This window comes from Anarhichas minor, unplaced genomic scaffold, assembly GCF_050575085.1.
Source record: "Anarhichas minor isolate MPS153535 unplaced genomic scaffold, ASM5057508v1 ptg000136l, whole genome shotgun sequence".
Lineage (NCBI taxonomy): Eukaryota > Metazoa > Chordata > Actinopteri > Perciformes > Anarhichadidae > Anarhichas > Anarhichas minor.
This window is the reverse complement of record NW_027466582.1, coordinates 2,513,606-2,532,749: the sequence shown is the minus strand read 5'-3', so window position 1 is coordinate 2,532,749 and position 19,144 is coordinate 2,513,606. Positions and strand designations below refer to the sequence as shown.

Here is a 19,144-nt window from a genome sequence, read left to right as displayed (position 1 = left end):
GATGGTATGCGGTGTGGCTGATTGGAGGTGAGAGCCATATCGGTCGCTGGAGATTTACTAATGCAAACTCAAAACTACTGTGTATTCTCTATTCACAGTCCGTGCCCCACACAGTAATCAGATAGCTGGCCAACTGACAAGCAGCAGTGGAGTGGAATGTGGAGAGAGATGGATGGAAGACAAGGCCAATGCCAGCCTTTGTGTTTGCGTGTGTGTGGCTCACTTGATGTAGAGCAGACATATTGCTAAAAAAAAAAAAAAGGCATCTTTTATTATTTCTCCTCCCTAATTGGTATTCAGCAGGTCATTTTCTTTCTGGCCATTAATTCCATGATGCGATAACTCTGAAGGATGCGCCGCTCCGAGAAAAAGCTTTTACCAAAGCTCGCTTCTGAATTGCACCTTATTTGTCATGTGTCTTTATGCTGTATAATTTCAGCTGCTGAATTAATTCCGAGCTGAGCCCCCAGTGTCAGTCAGGAGAATGGAAGGAGCTAAATGAGTGGATATTCCAGCCAAATAGAGGGGCAAGTGTCATCCCAGGTTAATTAAATCCCTGCTTTGAGTCTGGCGCGAACACAGACCTCTTTCAGGATGATAAAGACAAACTCCTTTATTTCAGCTCGGGTGTCGCCAATACAATCGCATGTCTGATCAGCTTCCCACATTTAATGGCTCGGCCGCCGTGTAAAGCGCATATTCACCCACACGCACACCTTGCTTGTTACACATCACCGACAACGAATGAGTCGCTGAATAGCGTTCAGACGAGTTTCATAAAAAAGTAACTCTGCTGATCAAAAGGAGGATTTGCCACCTTTCTCACCTAAATCATTATGCATCTCGTACAGTGGCTACCGTTTATCTTTCCCCAGCATGGAATGTGTGCCTTTACACAACGCAGACTGCGCTTTGTGCCAAATGGATGTTTACTCTGCCTCACAGCCTGCAGCCTTGACGAAATGCTTTGTTAATGCTAAGACGACAGTATGGAAGCCGGCTGCCTCTATAATCATAATGTCCCACCCTATCGTGTCTGTAGCGCTTTATTTGAATCTCTTAGTGTTTTCTTTTATTGGAATTCTCGATTGGAGATTAACAAAGCTGCACTGTTGGTTATCCCTCCTAAGGCCGTGGAATATGTTGCTCGTCCCCCGCTGATTTTCACTCTCAGCATCCCCTCATGGTGCCTCATTAAGACCTGGAGAAACAAGGGCCCCCCCGACCCCACGCTACAGCAAGGCCAGGCCGAACACGGTGCTACTACACTACATTAAGCAACTCGCTGTGTACTTTGGCCTTCAACGGCACATTGGTTTGCTCCAAGCATGTTTTCACAGATTGCGTTTTGTCCCTGTTTTTACTGTCTTTTTGTCTTTCCAGAGGGTGGGAGGGAGGTATTTTTCAGAGGGAGGGAGAGAGGGAGAGAGGTGGGTGTTGGGATTTGGGATTTGGGGATAAGCAGTTGTTTTCTCATTGAGCGACATTTGAAGGTCAACTCTTCGCCGAGTAGGGCACTTGTGAGAAGCCAAAGAATTTTATTTCAATATGAATAATGCATTGACAGTGTCTCTGTTTTCAGCCCACATCTCTCTGAGACGCTTTTTAATCTCATGCAGCTTCCCTTCATTGAAGTTCTAGCGCTGCAGTGTACATTTACAGAAGTCAAATACAGCTTAATAAGTGTCTTTCTCACAAAAAGCCTAGTTTATTAATCTCATTCCAAGTTCTATGTTTTCCACGAGCATGCTTTTTGGATATTGCATATTCCTCTGCACAGTAATAGAAAATAAGATGTAATTATGTCCTTTCTTTACATGCACCCTTCTCTGCTACATATTTAATATACACATCTCATTATGCCTTTGCTGAAATGTTTAATCAAGTCTGTACATGTCACTTCTTCTCTGTCATACGATGAACGTTGTTTCTTAAGAGCAGCAATATTGTGTTCTCCAATCTGCACTTTTCAGCATTTCTGTCCTGTTTCTCGATGCCATGCTATTGTTGCTCATGTATGTGTGGAAGAGAGGAAGTACTAAACCCACATGTGGCGTTGTCTGTTTCTTTTTCTTGTTCTACAGAGATGTTGAAGGAGTTGAACCAACAGCGCAGAGCGAAAGAGTTTACAGACCTGAAAATTATTGTTGAAGGCAAAGAGTTTGAAGTCCACCAAAATGTTCTAGCTTCCTGCAGCTTGTATTTCAAGGACCTGGTGAAAAGGTTTGCCTTCGCTTCTCCCTCCCACCAGCTGTTGATCCAATCTGTTCTTTTCATAGGGCGCATTTGTGTCGCTTTTTCTTTTCTTTTTTTCTTTCCCTTCCCCTCTCTCTCTTGCAGGTGTGTGAAGACTTTGGTTCCTAACACAGGGCCAGCAGCCATTCCTTCCTCTTCCCGCTCAAATGAATGTATCTGAAACTTGGAGAGGAAAAAGGTCAACCCTCGTCATTACCTTTCCTCCCCATGTAGGGCAATTTAACCACATTTCCATTTTAATGAGCAGTGAAAATGTTCCATGACTGGGGATGTTATAAAACTCACCAAAGGGCCAAAACAAAAGAATCGTACATTCTACACTTTGGGTGGTAATTTGCCAAAGCCACTCTGTCTTCTGTAGGCAGAGGGATTTTTGTCTCCCAAGCTACCATATTTTTCTGTCGCTAATTCTTGAGTTTATGCTGCAAAAATAGCCTTTTCATATGCTAATAACGCTTGGTTAGAGTAATAAAAAGGACATTTCAGAGTCATAAACAAAGGACAAAACAAAAGCACATCTGAGACAGCTTACTGAACCAACACTTTCACAGGTTAACACCACCTTTCACTAATGTATTCATTTGATGTGGATCTAAGTATTCCCCTAGTATTCTGCCCTTCATACACCATATTTTTTTGTCTTTACGGGATGTTTTGTTTTCGTGGGTGCCTGTCTGCATACTAGTGTGTGTGTGTGTGTGTGTGTGTGTGTGTGTGTGTGTGTGTGTGTGTGTGTGTGTGTGTGTGTGTGTGTGTGTGTGTGTGTGTGTGTCAGCTACAGACCTTTTTAGTGTCTCCAGATGTGTGCGCACACGCGTGTGTATGACTCAGTCAAGACTGTTAGCGCACGTATGTCTCTTTTCATCTGCCTTGTTTTTCCGGGGAGAGAACACCATGATTCCCTAATGTCCTCATCCTTACTTCAAATCCTTGCAGGTGTTTTCGGCTTGATTGAGAGTCCCCTGGACCCAAATTTGTTTTGCCGCCTTGGTGTTGTTTGTGTGTGTGTGTGTGTGTGTGTGTGTGTGTGTGTGTGTGTGGGGCGTGTGTTTGTTCTCGCTTTCATGGCTTGGGATGAAGTGGCGAGCGCGAAGAGCAAAGACTAACGGGAAGACACGCACGGCGGTCGCTGGAATGCCTCAGGGAAGTTTGCCACTTTGCCCCACAGCCATGCCGCCTCCACCGCGAGCTCATCAGAGAGCTGAGAGCTGCTTATCAGCCGCCGCGGCCTCCTCGCTCGCCACAGATACACTTGTTCCCCCTGAATGGGAGGTGGAGTGAGGCAGACCAGAGAGAGAACAGAGGTAGAGAAGCCACAGAGCCTCGTCTGTACTAAGGCCACTCATCTCCACGACGGCTACACTCGTAGACACCCCATGAATTAAACTGAGTTTTCCTTTAACCTTGACAATAGCAGAGAAGCTTCCCGAGAGATGAAAGTGACTTTGCAAAGAACTGAAGCCCCCATGCTGGACGAACTGTCTATCAGATTGTTTCGTCTGTCTCCTCTTATCCGGGACAAAGCCAGATCATTTATGCGTATAGACGAGGGGCCCCTGAAACACACCGGGGCTCCCGGAGGAGCGGGCTGAATTTCATCAAGCTCATCCTCGTGCCCGCTGCTGCCTCCATTGACGGTTATTGTTCAATTTGACAGTTTAATAGAGCAAATTCTCATTAATTAGTTAATTCATTGTAAAACTACTTTGATTTATTGTCATAACACGGTCGTTTTTCAGGAGATTACGTCTAAAATAGAAATCTTCTCATTTGACTTCGCGCTAGAATGTCTAATGACTTTGCTAGACTAATTCTGAATTTGGAAGACATCTTTGGTTTGATGGAATGCAGTCAGGGCCGTCAGCGTTTATGCTAACGGGACACCGTCAACAAGGACCGCTGCTGAGTCTACAAGGCATGTGGCACCTTGACTTTATGGAAATGAGAGCCGCGTGAGAAGAGGACAGCAGTGAAAAGTTGACAAGAGAAGGACATAAAAGGGAGCACAAATAAATTAATGAAAAGTGAGACCAGGGGACATTGAGTGGAGGGAGAGGAGGAGACCATTTTGCTCGTAGCTGCGAGGCGTTTGCAGCCGGTCGGAGAGGAGCAAAGAGAGCCAACAGGCCTGTCTGTCATTGAGTTACGGCCTCCGGTGCGCAGCTCAGGTCACTTTTTCAGCGCTGCTGGAATTATGCTGAGGCTTCACCACGTGGCTCGCTACTGTCCACATCTTTATGAGGTCAAATGAGAGAGAGAGAGAGACTTTATCTCCTTATATGCTCTGTACCCCGAGCACCCTCCCTCCCTCCCTCCCCCCCGCCCATCTCATTCAGGAGGCATTCAGACCCCCTGTCAGCTCGCTATAAACAACCACGCTGTGTGTGCCTGTGTACAGCATTGGCTTGAAAAACAGGAAAATGTGCGCGTGTGCAAATGTACTTGTAGTGTGCACGTGTTTCACTGTATGTATGCTTTAGTGTGTGCGTGTGTGTAGGATGCGAGGACATAGTTCTGGTGTGTTATCCAGGCGGGCTGCCGTTAGTCAGAGAGAAAGTAGAGATGTGATACTGGAGGGTGAGGGAGGGCACATTGCACTTACTTTCCCATGTCTGCCCACACACACACACACACACACACACACACACACACAAACACCAGGCAACTGGCTCGTTTAAGAAATTAGAAGCTTAACTGACAAAGAGACGGAATTTAGCAGAGTAGATTCGGAAAGTAATTATAAAAATTTGCTTAAAAATATTCTGAAATGTTCTTTCGGGGAGTTCCTCCTTCGTCTCCACATTCGACGTGAGTCTCCGAAGACATTTTAAAATGGTGTTTTCAAGCAAAATCCTCCCTCTTTCCAGTGTGCTCCTCCACTGCACACCCCCACCTCAAGTATTCAGGCCTCCCCGTACAGTACGTGAGCATTTAACCTGCCATCTTTTCCCATGATACCTGAAGGATGTAATGCCGCTCCAGAATGTACGCACACGTCTGCCCTCGCCCCCACCCAAAAACCTATTACCCTACCCTTTAAAGGGCCGATGCACAGAGCAGGGAGACAGATCATCTCTGGTAATTCCATTTTACCCCTCAGGACTTTCCAATAAGTGTGCTCTGCAGGCATTTAATTTATGGCCACTGCATCTCCTGCACCACGGTAATGTAAAAAGCTCCGGATTCTTTGAGCAGTCGGGACACATGCTTCCATGCCATTTGTTTCTCTCCCCCCCCCCCCCCCCCCCTTGTCGACCCATGAGTTCTCTATGCTTGTGAGTCTGAGAGTGTTATGACTATGAGATGGGTAGAGAGCTGTGTTAAAGCACATTACAGTGGCTGTGTGAACACTGCAGCTGAGCCCTGAGTGCACTGTTCAGCCCTTCTGCTGCTCCAGTCAGCCCGAGGGGTAGAAAGGACACTGTAACACTCCCCTCCGATTTCAATTAGCGACATTGTTCTGACTAGCTGTATTTAAAGGGCCAGTTCACCCACATTTCTCTCACCTATTGAACCACTAGTGATATCTATCTTTCCTGATGGTTTGAGGTTTTATTTTGTCCAAATGTTGAGATACTTGTGTCTGTGTGATTTCTGCTACCCTGATACAACAGTACTGCCGACAGAACTTACCAGTTTTTGCTGCTGACTCAGTTTGACTTCACGCATATTTCCTTCAAGCACATATTGTAGACTCTTCTGTCTGATAATATTTCTTCAGGGAGTGCAGTTAGTGACAGTGTGGGCTCCATGGTAGCAGCAGAGGGCGGGGCTTAGCGAAGGGTCACTTGCTGTATGAGTGCTCATTTCTTCTCTCATGCTGACGGCCCCCCTGTATTCACACTGGATGGACGTTTTCTGTCCTTTTTGTCCTTCGGAGGGCTTGCTCCAACTAGATAGCCTTAAAGTCGACCGTAACATACCTGCTGTTATATTACCATGGCCTCAATACAAACAAGCAAACACAAGCAAAACAGGAATCCCAACACTGATAGAGCTACCGCATTATCTTTGTTTATTTTTATAATTTATTCCTGATTTATGTTGTGACAGAGGATGTAAATGGATGCCATTTTTAGCCCAGACAGTGTAGGCTTTGCATTTGAATAAGCATCTATCTTGACATATCTTGGTACTGTAAGCACTTCCACAGAATAGATGGTCTTGTAAGACCAAGCTAAATGTATTCTGTGTAAAATGAGGTTTTTTTTTTAGGTTGAAGGATGTATTAGAAAGAGAGTGTGTGTGTGTGCGCGTGTGTGTGTGTGTGTGCGTGTGTGTGTGTGCGTGCGCGAGCAGCTCCCCTCCTTCCTCTCTGCCTCTGCTCACCACCGTTTTGACAGTCTCTGCTGATTTTAAGACTTCCTCCTGAATAAGCGGTGCGTTTTTCATAAACAAATTTCTTTGCCTGAGTGTGCCCATCTTTTTTTCTTTTTTTTTCTCCTCGCCCTATCTCTCCTCCTCTGTCTCTCCTGTCCTCCCTGCCTCCCGCTTTCACTATTTAAATTCAAGTCCGCAATCAGACGCGGCATAAATATCCACCTCGTTTTAGAAGCTCCGGAAAAGTCATTTCCATAACATAAGTGCTCAGACAAAAACAAACTGCCACTCGAGCTGGTTCCCATTGCACTAATTGAGCAGGTTGATGAGCATGCTCTTCTTTTATTTTTAGCCCCCCCCCCCCCCCCTTACCCCTCTTTTCTTCCCAACTCCCTCCATCACTTTAACCCTGAACGACACTCCCCTTCCCTTCTTTCTGTCTTACTACCTGCCCCCACTGCAGGGCTTTGTGCGGAAAAAGGGCAATAACACTATGTGGCTTTTTGCTTTGCAGGAGGAAAAAGAGTAACTGCCTTGGTTTTTCCAGCCAATGTCCATCCAGAGACAAATGCCATTGTCTTTTATTTTATTTTTGGATGTCCTTCTCCCCCTCTCACCTCCTGAGTACGCTTTACATGACGACTAATGTCTCAGTTCATACACTACAGGCTACTGATGATTATTGCAGCGGAGACAAAGGCTCTGTTTAGGTGTGATGGTGGTTTTTTTTCGGGGGTGGGCGGGGATATCTCTTATTTAAAAGACCAAGGCACAGTCATGGAACAACCCAACTCCTCCCTCAGAAGGATGGCTGCTGGCTCCCTGTGGAAGGACCGTCTCACCCTGCCTCCCTTCCTTTTGCTTCCTCCTCATCGTCCCCCCCACGACAACCTCTCATCTTCACTCTAACCATTTCGTCTACCTGTCTCATCTTGTTTGTTTTGCTGTCCGTGTCTCACTAAATGCTGACTGTTTGTCGTGACTTTTTCAGTCCAACAACACTGGCTCCCAACAGAAAAGAAAAAGACACACACACACACACACACACACACACTGAGAAACAGACAGAGCGTTATCGCTGAGCTACCATGAGTGACAGGAGCAAAGAGCCTCCATCCATCTTAATGTGGGCTACTTTTCATATTGTTGATGCCCATAGCCGCAGGAAGAGAGACATAGTAGTGGGGGCATGCGTTCTGCAGGGCTTTGATTCCATTTATTTTGCCCTTGAGTGGATTATTGTTTCACATGGGACATTAAACATGGGAGGCGAGCTGTTATTTAACGCTCTCATACCTCTCCGGGGGGGATCCTGCATGTGAACTAATCTCTGCCATTTGATCCTGGTGAAGTCACAACGTGGCCCGGCTCTGAAAGCAGCTCTCCACTCCTCGCACATCTCAGGCTCTGCATTACGAAAGGGATATCATATTCTATTTAATTTGCCCACCCATGCACTCCCTGGCACTTCTTACGCCATGCCAGTAGGAGTGGATACTTTGCTTTTGATACCCAGCACGCGGCCGTGACGTACTGTAGGCTCACGAACAGCGAGGGCTCTCCGGGGGCACCGTGTTATAACCAGCACACTTTACATTCTGTCTTACCTCCGTGTATCAGCTGTGCTGTCACTTTCTTTCTCTCCGTTTTTCCGTCTGATCAGCTCATATGTACCCTGCCATGTATGCATGTCCACTCTCTAAAAGCTATGCATACATGAAAACACATGTGATAAGCATGCCTGTTGAGAAACAAAGCAATAACTTTTGTTTGCCTAATCTTTGTTCAGAGAGGACGTTTTGTTTCAGATGCAGCAATATAGTTGTAGAGCTGCTAGCCCCATAGAAAAGTAAAAACCATCCAAAGTTCTGTTTCTGTCCCTTTTCCACTTCACGTTATGTTATTGTGTAATGATTCTCTTATTTTCTCCCCACTCTCGTACTGGCCCAGGTGTGTTTTGGGTGTTGTGTGTAGCATACTGTGTCCCTATCCTCTTTTTGTTTTCTTTTTTTTTTTTTCACCACTCCGCTCTTCCTCTCAGAGTATCCCTAACTCGCCTCTCTCTGCCGTGATTGGTTGATCAGGTCATCGGGGGAGACGAGGAGCAGTGAGACGCTGGAGCTGAAGATGAGCAACATCGGCGCCGACGTGCTGGAGCTGCTGCTCGAGTTCGTCTACACGGGATCGCTGGTCATCGACTCGGCCAACGCCAAGACGCTGCTGGAGGCCGCCAACAAGTTCCAGTTCAACACCTTCTGTAAAGTCTGTGTCTCCTTCCTAGGTAGGAATAGCTCAGAGAACAGGAGGGGGGTTGTGTGTGTGTGTGTGTGTGCTTATTACATCAGATCCGACCTTTCCTGCTACTTGCAGCGTCTACCTTTTTGTGTATTTTCATTCGTTGTCATTCTTCATCCCTATGCACAAGACTGCCTTGTGCAGAACCTGCATCTCCTCCCTGACTCTGGCACATCACGCTCCTCTTTATCATGTTTCCAACGCGAGCAGCCGTGTGAGAATTCTGCCTGCTGACGCTCTCAGTTGGGCACGGTGCCTCTGATCTTGTCCCAGTGGGCAAGACCAAGCACGGGGCCAGATTTATAAAAAGGTCAGGGAACAATTGTCACTTACTGTAAATGTCAAATCCTCTGGCCTGAACCATGAGAGGATATCGGAAAAAAATAAAAATAGTAAAACAGATTGATACTTAGACAAGGTATGAAACGTGGAGCAGTGGAGGGGAGGTGCTGCCGGGAGCCCCGAAGGGGTCACATGAAACGCAAATGGCATGTTCCAGATTTTAGCAGGTAACCAACCAAAAAGCTGCAAATGTCAGGCTTTGCATTCCATTTAATAAATTGTTTTGAGTATGGGTAACACAAGGGGGAAGTGCATGTTAGCAGAAAGGTCAGCGGAGGGAAAGGAGTGAAAAGAAAGTAAAAGAGAAGCAGCAGCCCACGTTATTGATTTGTTTTTCTCCATTTGGGAAAAAAGAGAGGCGGGGGAACAGGGAAGCCATTTGTAGACTTCATTGCCAGCGAGACGTCAATCCATTCTTCCTCGACAAGATTCATGGCATTTCAGCACATTAGAAAGGGGAGAAAATACAGGCGCAAGCGTTTGTCCTTGAGCAAAGAGAAATTGATACTGTGTCAGATATTATTGAAGTGTGTAACGAATACACCGAGGAGAAACAGCATCTCCACGACCTACTTATAACACTCTGACTTTTATTCACAGAACTTCAGATTCGAGCAAATAAAAAAAACGAAGTCACTCATTGTTTGCCTGCTGCTCTGCCAGAAATCGCTGCTCTTTTGTTCTCCGAAGAATTAAAGTGAATTCGCAACATGCTCCAAATTTCAACTGTTATTAATACATCGGCCACAATGGGAGGGGTTTTCAAATTGTCTCAACTCTAACTGATTTTGTTGCAAACTTCGATGCGACAAATTGTCAAGGTTTACTCAATGTTCTGAGTATTTGAGCATACGAGTGAAATAGCGCCTCATCTGCTCAAATCACAAATCAGAGTCCTTTTCAAACAGCCTTTTATTTAGGCCCCTAGCCCCCACTTTGATGCAGCGTGAAGCCCCCTTTTATTTGGTCTTTGGTTTGGCTTTTGTTTAATTGTGAGTTAGCAGATGTTAGGCGACCTTTGTTGGCTGATGTTTGTTTAGGAAAGACTCTGAGACTCTGTATTCAGTGATAAGGCCGGGCGTCGCTTCCCTCTGATGGCTATTGTTTAATCAGGCCTCTCTCCGTTGCCACTGACCCAGTTGATCCACACGTTTGCCCGCCCGTGTTGTGCGCCACACTGCCAACACTCTTCCCTCTCTTGTGATAAATGGCGGTATGTGTTAGAAAACTAGAATTACAGATACGCCACTTAAAATGCTGCACCCTCACAGGAGATCACAGACGGTAGCATAAGCCTTCTCCCCCGCTGGCCTGGCTGTGAGGGCGGTTTCATATATCGCCGGCCCGTGTGTGTAGTAGACTCTGAGATCTGACAGGACTTCTTTAGAGTGGTCCAGCTAATCCCAAACCCCGCTCTCTGCCATCCAACACCTCTTGCCCGGGTTGTGAGCGATCGATTTCCCTCGTTGTTTGTCCCTGGAGCTGTTTTGAGTTATTGCACTTGTTCTCCCTTGGTCTCAGGCAGATATACACTCTGATAGGCTGAGAGTCGGTGCTACCGGCTCTTTCTGTTTCTGCTCTCTACGTCTGTGATCTTTTTATGGATGTCTGAATGATGTTTTTCTTTTTTTCTTTCTATGTCTTAATCAAGCTGCCCGTGTCTTTGTTTGTTTCTTGTTTATGTTTCTCTGTCGGCCTCTTCGCCTCCGCATCTCTCCGACCTTGTTTATCGACTCCAGAGAAACAGTTGACTGCAGCTAACTGTCTGGGAGTGCTGGCCATGGCTGAAGCCATGACTTGCACCGAACTCCATAACATGGCTAAAGCTTTTGCACTGCAGAACTTCCCTGAGGTGGGTAGAGATTTAACATCTTTCCCGTTAGTCCATTCATTGATTCCTGTAGGAGTTGCTCGCTAGATCAGACAGAATAAAGGCAAATAAAACTTTCAGCAAATGGCAATAAAATCAAATAAAAAATCCTGACCATAATTAAGCTAATACCTCTAGCAATCAATAAATTAATATTTGACAGTTTCAACCTTTTTTGTAGCTTTTTGTCCACAGAGGATATAAGATAATTAGACTGTTATACTTTACTGCTGTTCAATAACCTGAAGCACAATAGGAATTGAAATAGCTCTCTGCTCTCTTGCAGCTTAAGAAGTGGGGGAACCACACATAATCACATAGGATAGAGAATGTCTCTGCTGTACTTGAGGGTTTGAAAATATGTTGCTTCGCTGCCCTCAGCTTCATCTCTGATGCCACAGCAGTATTTTTCATTCGCCATCCGAGAACAAAATCCACAAATAGTCTGTAGTTAACCTTCAACTGCGACGCTGGATACAGCTATTCACCAAGAACCCTTTATGAGGCGTGAAAGAACATGAATGTGCTATTTTAACTAGTCTATCTCATAACTCTTCAGGTGGCAGGACAGGAAGAGATTTTGAGTGTGTCCAAGGAGGATCTGGTGGCCTACCTGTCCAACGACAGCCTCAACACCAAAGCTGAGGAGCTGGTCTACGAGACGGTCATCAAGTGGATCAAACAGGACCCCAACTCCAGAGTGCAGGTAATAAAATACAAAAAGAGAGCTGATGAGTGTGTTTGTGAAGCGTGTGTCTCCGCTCTGACACCACAGTGTACTTAACCAAAATGAGCACACATGGTATGTGTACCATGAGACAAAGAAGCGAGATAAAAAACCCTCGTCACCGCTGAGGGGTACAGATACCGTGCGTGTGCGGAGCCGCATTAGTGCGCTCGTTCCGTCGACCATCCCTGTCTGCTCGGAGAGGTACACAGCGTGAGAAACCAGCCGAGTGACTCCTCGTTCTCCCTCGGTGGTGTTCATCAACTGTGCGCTTCAGATGCAGCCTAACACAGCAGTTGTTCATAGTCCCAGGAGCGCTTCGCCCTCAGAATGTGCTCTATTCTTAGTTGCACTTCATTTGTTCGTGAGACATTGTACTGCATGGGAAAAAACAACAACAACACAGACAGTCGCGATCCCTTTTTCCGTACGCCTAACAGGTGCGTGATGTATTCCTGGAGGCTGTTAATCATAATCAAAGCTTTTGACCCCGTGGTACAGCGGGTCAAGTTTTAATAAACGTGGCCTCGAGGTCAGAGCCTCAGCCCTCATTCCCGAAAAGGTAAATGGTCTGCACTGCAGACGGATATCCATCCAGCGGGTAAAAACCTCGTCATGGGATTTTTATGGATTCAGTCACAAAACCATGAATTTAAAAGGTGATGATTTTTAAGTATTTTATAGCTGTTTAAAAAATTGAGGTGAGATTATTATCAGATAAATTACACCGCTCCATCACTGGAGGAGTCATTCATTCGGAGTAATGTCTTCTCATCCACCAGCACGAGGGGGAACTGCCTTATATCAGCCGGATCACTCGGTTAACACCTCTCCAATCAATGCTACTTTATTGGCATCCACATTTATGAGGCCCATACGTCAATATTTGATTTTTCTTTTTACCTTTGGGATTAAACATTTAGCATTTATCTTCTGATATATAGCACTCTGAGATTATGGGGAAATCCATCAGGTCTATCAGGGGTTTTGCAGCTAAGGGTTTTAGATGAACACTAAGCATAAGGACAAGCCATTGAAAGCAGCTGGCGATGCTCGTTAGTTGTCCATATAGGTGCTAAGATAGAAATATAAACGACAGTGTTGAATGAGTTTTCATGACACGGAGACCAATAAATCCACTGAAATTGGAATGTGTGGGGTGACTGATGTGCAATTTGACTCGGTGGTAGTGCGAATTCACAAGGAGCCACAACAAGGCTGATGCCCAGTTTTTAGCAGAACATACGACCCCTGTCATCTGCATCGCAAACCTCCAGCCAGCTCAGTCCAGCAGACTCCAGCAATCTCACACTCTAATGGAGAGGTGCAGAGGTGACTTACTCAGATGAAGTAAAAGAAAAAAAAAAGAAATGGAACATTTTTCCCGGTTGTCTGAACAAACCCCCCGCGCTGAGACGCGACAGCCGGGTCACCCCCGTCTCCGAAGAGAGAGGGAGAAGAGAAGGAGTGGTGGGAAAGAGAGATGGAGTGAGAGAAAGAAGCAGAGCGAGACACAGAAAGACAGAAAAAGGCGAGGAGTGATTGAGAAAAAAGAAAGAGATGGTGGGAAACGAAGAAAGGGGAATGGAAAGAGAGCCCCTGTGTTATGATCTGATATCCAACAGTTTGTGCCTCTGTGCACAGCCATGACATCCAGGCAGGGGAGATGTGATTGAGCTCTCGGTCAGGCTCAAATCTCTTGCCCATGTGTGACCGAAAAAACAACCAGCAAGCCTCGGCGAGGAGGAGAGCAGAGAGAGAGAATGGGCTGCTTCCATCATGCCACGGGAGAACGTTATGAGGGGCCGAGTTTACACGCACGGTCCAGCACCAGCTCATCATTCCCACCCTGCCTTGCCTCCGTCCCCGCTCCCCGTTTGGAGGCAGAGAGCAGCGGAAATCACTCCCCCAGAAACCTGTGACACCTTTTAATGACATGTCAGGGCAGAATGTCACAGCACTGCTGAAAAACTCAGGCGAGGGGAGGGGTGGTGTGGGGGGTGTTCAGCTTTAGGCCTTGAGCTAAGTTTGTGAACGTCTGCATTCATCTGAGCGTACGCGTATGTGTGTGTCTGTGCGTGTGCTGTGGGTTGTAAGCTGCAGGCTATAGAGTGGAAAAGTGGCATATTGAAGGCGCTGGGTAAATAATATGCAATTTTCTCTCTCTACGCTGTCACAAACATCCGATTGCGCCAGGAACGGGGCCCGGACATCGCTTAGAGACATTTTGGGCATTTGAGCGTTGATAATGGTTTGCTATGAGACACAGAGCCACCGAAGGGAAGAAGAGAGCTGTGTCAGTTTCCTTCGATTGAGTATTATTGCAGGTGTGTCGCCCTGCAAGCGTCTGTATATGTTACAGCAGAGACATCCAAAGAAAAGGCAACACCAACGAATTCATTGCTGAATTGAGAAGTCAGTAGACAACAATTCTGATAATTAATCATCTTGAAAGGAATAGTTTACATTTGTTTTGCCAATTTAGCTTTCTTGGGGAGAGTTAGATGTGAGGATTGATAACGCTAGCTGTCATTGTAAATTTGATATGTTTGGGTTAGTTGAGCCGTTTTAAGATGTTACTTTGCTCTCTCGGAAATGGTGAAGGGCATTCTTCAATCCCAAAAACTAATCAATTAATGAATCATTAAATAGTTATTAGTTGCAGTTCTAGAACTAATTATGCACACCTTAATGTACTCGTACCTCTAAACACAGAGAGTCGTCCTTTAACGATCGTAACGCCGTACATCTGAGAAGTAAATCCGCCTCCACATTCAGCCTGTCACAGGATCCATTAGCAAGAAGTGTCCTGCGTCATGTTTTCTCTTTGAAGGTGCTGACAGGAAGAGACCTGTCCTTCCTTTCACCCAGCAGTCTTTTGTGGGACGGCCGCCCGACACATGGCTCCAATTATAACAGGCCAGTCTCTTGCCAAATCGCTGAATAGGACCCCCATTACGCCTCACTTGAACGTATTTCATAAAGGATCCTATCTTGCCAGGTGACTCAACCTGACAAAAGAGGCCGATTAATTGGCTCTTTGGAAAGTGGCCAACAAATGTAACGGCTAAAAAGGACAGTTAATGGTGTGGTCTCATGATGAAAGTAAGGGGCCAGCTTCGCCATTAGCAAAGACCTGCTGTCCACTCATCAGAAATAACAATGGCCTGCCCTGACATGTGTGGTCCCCAAGCCGAATTAATATAGTTATTACTTCACATCCGTGTACTGAAAGTAATTAGTTAGTATTTGGGGGATTTTTATGCATTCCACTCTGGTAATGTGTTGGGTGATTTCTTTTTCTTTTTTGCCTCCAGCACTCATTAAGAAGAAGAAAAAAAAAAGAACAAATGATGCTATCATTATGTAGTCGGAGTGTAAAATTATCAAAGGATAAAAATGCTTTGAGGCTGTGTAGGGAAATAAACGTTTCCCTCACTATTTTACGATTCATTTACCTTCAAAACTGCAAATGACCCTTTCACCACAAGCATCACTTTTAATTTAGTGATTCTCTTTTTCAGCACCAAGTTCAAAACGAAAAACTTCTCCATCACCTTGCACCCGTTAAGAGAAGGTTAATTGTGTTTTGTTTTTTTGGGACGAGGAGCTTTATGTCACAACAATCATCCTTGAAGACGAAACTGAAGCTGTGTAGAGTCGGGCTCGATGTACGCTTTGACAAATACGTACTCTTGAGGAGACGGAGCCAGGCAATGGAGATTGATGCGGTGTGCAGTCATTGCTTTTTCCTCTGCCTCTCGTTCTCTCCAACTCACATCAACATATTCCCGCACACGCACGCGCCCTCATAAAGGGATTTGCACAATATTCACGGGATGTCACTGATCATATCCCTGTCCTGTGCTCAAACGTTCACACGAGAATGGAAATCACTTGTATAACGGCCCTAGTAGCCTACGACTCGCGTATTAGAGGGAGGATCGGATCTGATGCAAGCCACTGAACTCCGGACCTCCGTTCTCATCTCTGTCCTTTTTGTCGTCCCAGAGCGAGCTCGGTCCTGATGTGTGCAGCCAGTTGAACCGCGGTCACTCAACCACGGCGGCCGCATGTCCACGGCGAGTCGAGGGCTTCTCGTTTCCACAGGGCCGCTCCCTTACGAACACACAAGGGTTGCATGAGTGATACATAGAGTCTTCTATAATAATAATAAATATGCGCGGTGCATATTTAAATAATAAATATGCACCGCGCTATATCACGGACGTAGCTACGGCTCGATGTCAAAGATAATTCAGTGGGTTTGAGAAACAAGCCAGAAAGTCATTCATACGAATATGTTTTGTATTAAATGAAGGGAAGAAAGCTTCTTTTCTTTCTTTTTTCCTTTTTTGAATGAAGTCATGCTGAAAAAAAAAAAAAAAGCCTGAGAGGAGAACACATTGCACCTGTCAGTAGTTGCTCAGGGCAGCAGTCAGCGTCTGTCGTCCGCTTCATCTCTCTTCAACCCCCCCCCCCCCCCCCCCCATCCATCCTCCCGGCTGTTACGCACACATAGTCGTAAACAACCGCGCTCAGCAAAGCATCTCTTGAACCCAAATGAAGTGCCATTTGCGAGAGCATATTTTACTCCTCCATTATGCGATAGAGGGAAAAAAGCACATGCGTACGTTTTCACACACAAACCTGCAGAAGGACGCTGAGGCTGTGGTCATTTCAGCTGAGTGGGTTTGTTAGTGCTGTGAGGCTAAACATGGGCACACGCGCTATTGAAAGCACCCTTGTGAGGCTGGGAGTGAGTGCGTTGTTTTTTTTTCGTTATTATTCTTCATACAGAGCTGCGTTTAACACATCAGGTTGTCCATTTTTTTTCCGCTAAAGCAGACGCATAGGCCTACTACTATCTGCTCAGAGCAAGGCAAACAGATATGACCGTTCATGTGTCATTTATTTGACGGCGCTGTGGCTCTGAATCATTTTACGCGCACACACACACACACACACAAGAGGTGTTAGTCCTCGCTGACAGTAGTGGAATGGAAAATGCTCAGTGGACATTTGTCATCTGTGTTAGCGGATGACGGCTTCCCGGCGGCTTCTCCGCTGCCTCTTGACAGATCTGAGAGGCTCCCTGTTAGACACATTATCCCTGACTTTCACCAGGCTCAACCCATTCACATCCTCTGTCCACCTTCCTGTGTGTGTGTTGTGTGCGTGTGTGTGTGTGTGCAGGTGTGTTTGTGTTAAGAAGAACAAAGTGCGGGTTTTTCTAGGGTGCTGTGCAGCAGTCTGTAAGACAGAGACCATTAGAGAGGTGAAGTCGCAAGGTGTTATCTAAGTTGTATATCAGAATACCATACGGACTCCTCATAAATGATCCCTGCCCAAAGAAAAATGGAAGAAGGGGAAAAAGTGTGTGTGTGTGTGGGCAGACAGGCTAAAAGTAGCATCTCCATATGTCTACAGACTCCTGTGGATGCTTTCCATATGTTCCACTTATGAACTTAATGAAGCACCAAACCCCTAACTAAGAATGTGAAAAGATGCCATGTTTTTTCTTTTCTTCAAATGCACAGTGGGCTCCGTGTCTTTCATTTGGCACAGTAGCTATTCTGATCTGCATCCATCTCTGATTAAAAAGCACACGAGACATTGCTTGCATGAGTAGGCGAGAAGATGAAAATGACATGTCACACCATCCGTCTGGAGGCACGGAGCCCGCGTTCACTCCGCGTTCCTTGTGCACGAGAGAGCGATTGCTCGAGAGGGAAGAAATGGAGTCGGTTGCACGCCGCCTGATCTCATCTGCAAGTGCAAGCACGTCACTCTGTGGTCGTGAGCGCTCTCATTTACCTGGTTCGTGTCTAGCACATGCTCACATATAGACAAGTCAAATGTAACGCTTTTAGCGCACAGTTCACATGGCACGCGGCCTTGGCTCACCATATTTCCAGAGAGGACGCTAAAAGCCTAGCCTGTATTAACCAAAGGAAGGTTTCAGTCTGTTTAAATGTCAAGTCGTCTGCTTACCTGTTGGGTTAGCTTAGATACTGAAAAATCTTGACCAATGTGATTTTACATGGCGACTACTGAGAACACAAACACTGAGTAATTTAGTTTCCCTCACCGGAGACTTAAGCTCTCTCCAGGAGGGCACACTTTGGCAATATTACTGTAATCCCATGAGAATATCTGCCACGAAAAGAGGAGAAGATTTCACCCACAAACATGAAGGATGAAAAGAGTTTTGGCAGTTTTGGGTTTTGATAGAAAAAGCAAGGGTCAGACAGGTGGAGAAGATGGAGAGGAGAAAGGGCGAAACTCTTTAGAGCTGGTTGTATTTTTGTATTTTGAACACAATATCTCTACAAAAGGAATCGTAGTACAGGCCTATCATGGTGCAGCTGTGTTGTCAAGAAGGATATGCCTTTCAAGATAAAAGCTCAACCCCAAATCATGAATTACTTATCATTTCACTCCGTGTTGTCACTTGCACTTTCTATAAAGGTTTTAGAGCGGAAGAGTCGACATATAAATCCATAAAGTCGACCCGTGGCAGAGAGGCACGGGTACAGTGTGGCCTTTAGAAGCTGTGCAAAGCAAATACAGAATAAAACGTCCCCCAAATGCTACTTCCATGAACTACATTTGATTTAGATTTGCATAAAAGCATGTGATTAGACAAGGTAAGACCACTGATCATATAGGTTGTATAGAATATATTGGACAGGCATTCAGCGTCCATCAGTGAGTCAGTGCAGTGTGCGAGGAATGCAAGAACATAGAGAGTAGCTCAAAAACACTCACCCAAAAATAAACTCATGTTTTGTTGAACATGCAACAAAACTGTCTTCTTTGTTTTCATCCAAAAAAAACGGTTTATTTCGGATGATAAACAAGAACGTCGAGTAGACAGTATCAGTAAAAAAATCCTGCTTGGGTAATTTCAGCGGGGTCGGACACTTTGTGTTTGAATTTTAGCAGCGAGTGTGCTACTCTCCCTCATTTCCATGCTGATATATATGCATGTGTGGGAGTCAGAGCGAGGAGCGGGAAGGGGAGGTAGAGAGTCGCTGGAAAAGAAGTGGGAGAGATGGTGAGTTAGATAGAATTAAAGATGGAGAGTGAATGCTTTTTTTTCTCTCACCCAGAAATAGAAGAGCTAAAGTAGAGAAAAACAGCCATGCATTACCCCTCCACCCTCCACTAAATACCATCAACACACACACATACTCGGGGGGGTATCCCAATCTGTTTACAGTCCAATTGAATCCATAGTTGTTTATTTAATCAGAGGTCAGCCCCAGTGACTTTATATTGTTTTAATCTCATCAACAAGATTACAGTCAAATCAATATTCGGACTGAATG

The 19,144-nt window shown here is 45.6% G+C and overlaps 1 protein-coding gene across 1 annotated transcript in view; it reads left to right on the top strand.

Annotated features, from left to right (window-relative positions):
• The window catches only part of klhl29 (kelch like family member 29), a 188,734-nt gene that overhangs the window by 121,103 nt on the left and 48,487 nt on the right, over window positions 1-19,144 (top strand). The window contains exons 8-11 of the mRNA XM_076084165.1: window positions 2,085-2,223; window positions 8,661-8,857; window positions 10,953-11,065; window positions 11,643-11,789. Coding sequence (XP_075940280.1) covers window positions 2,085-2,223; window positions 8,661-8,857; window positions 10,953-11,065; window positions 11,643-11,789 — 596 coding nt within the window. The remainder of the gene's footprint in view (window positions 1-2,084; window positions 2,224-8,660; window positions 8,858-10,952; window positions 11,066-11,642; window positions 11,790-19,144) is intronic.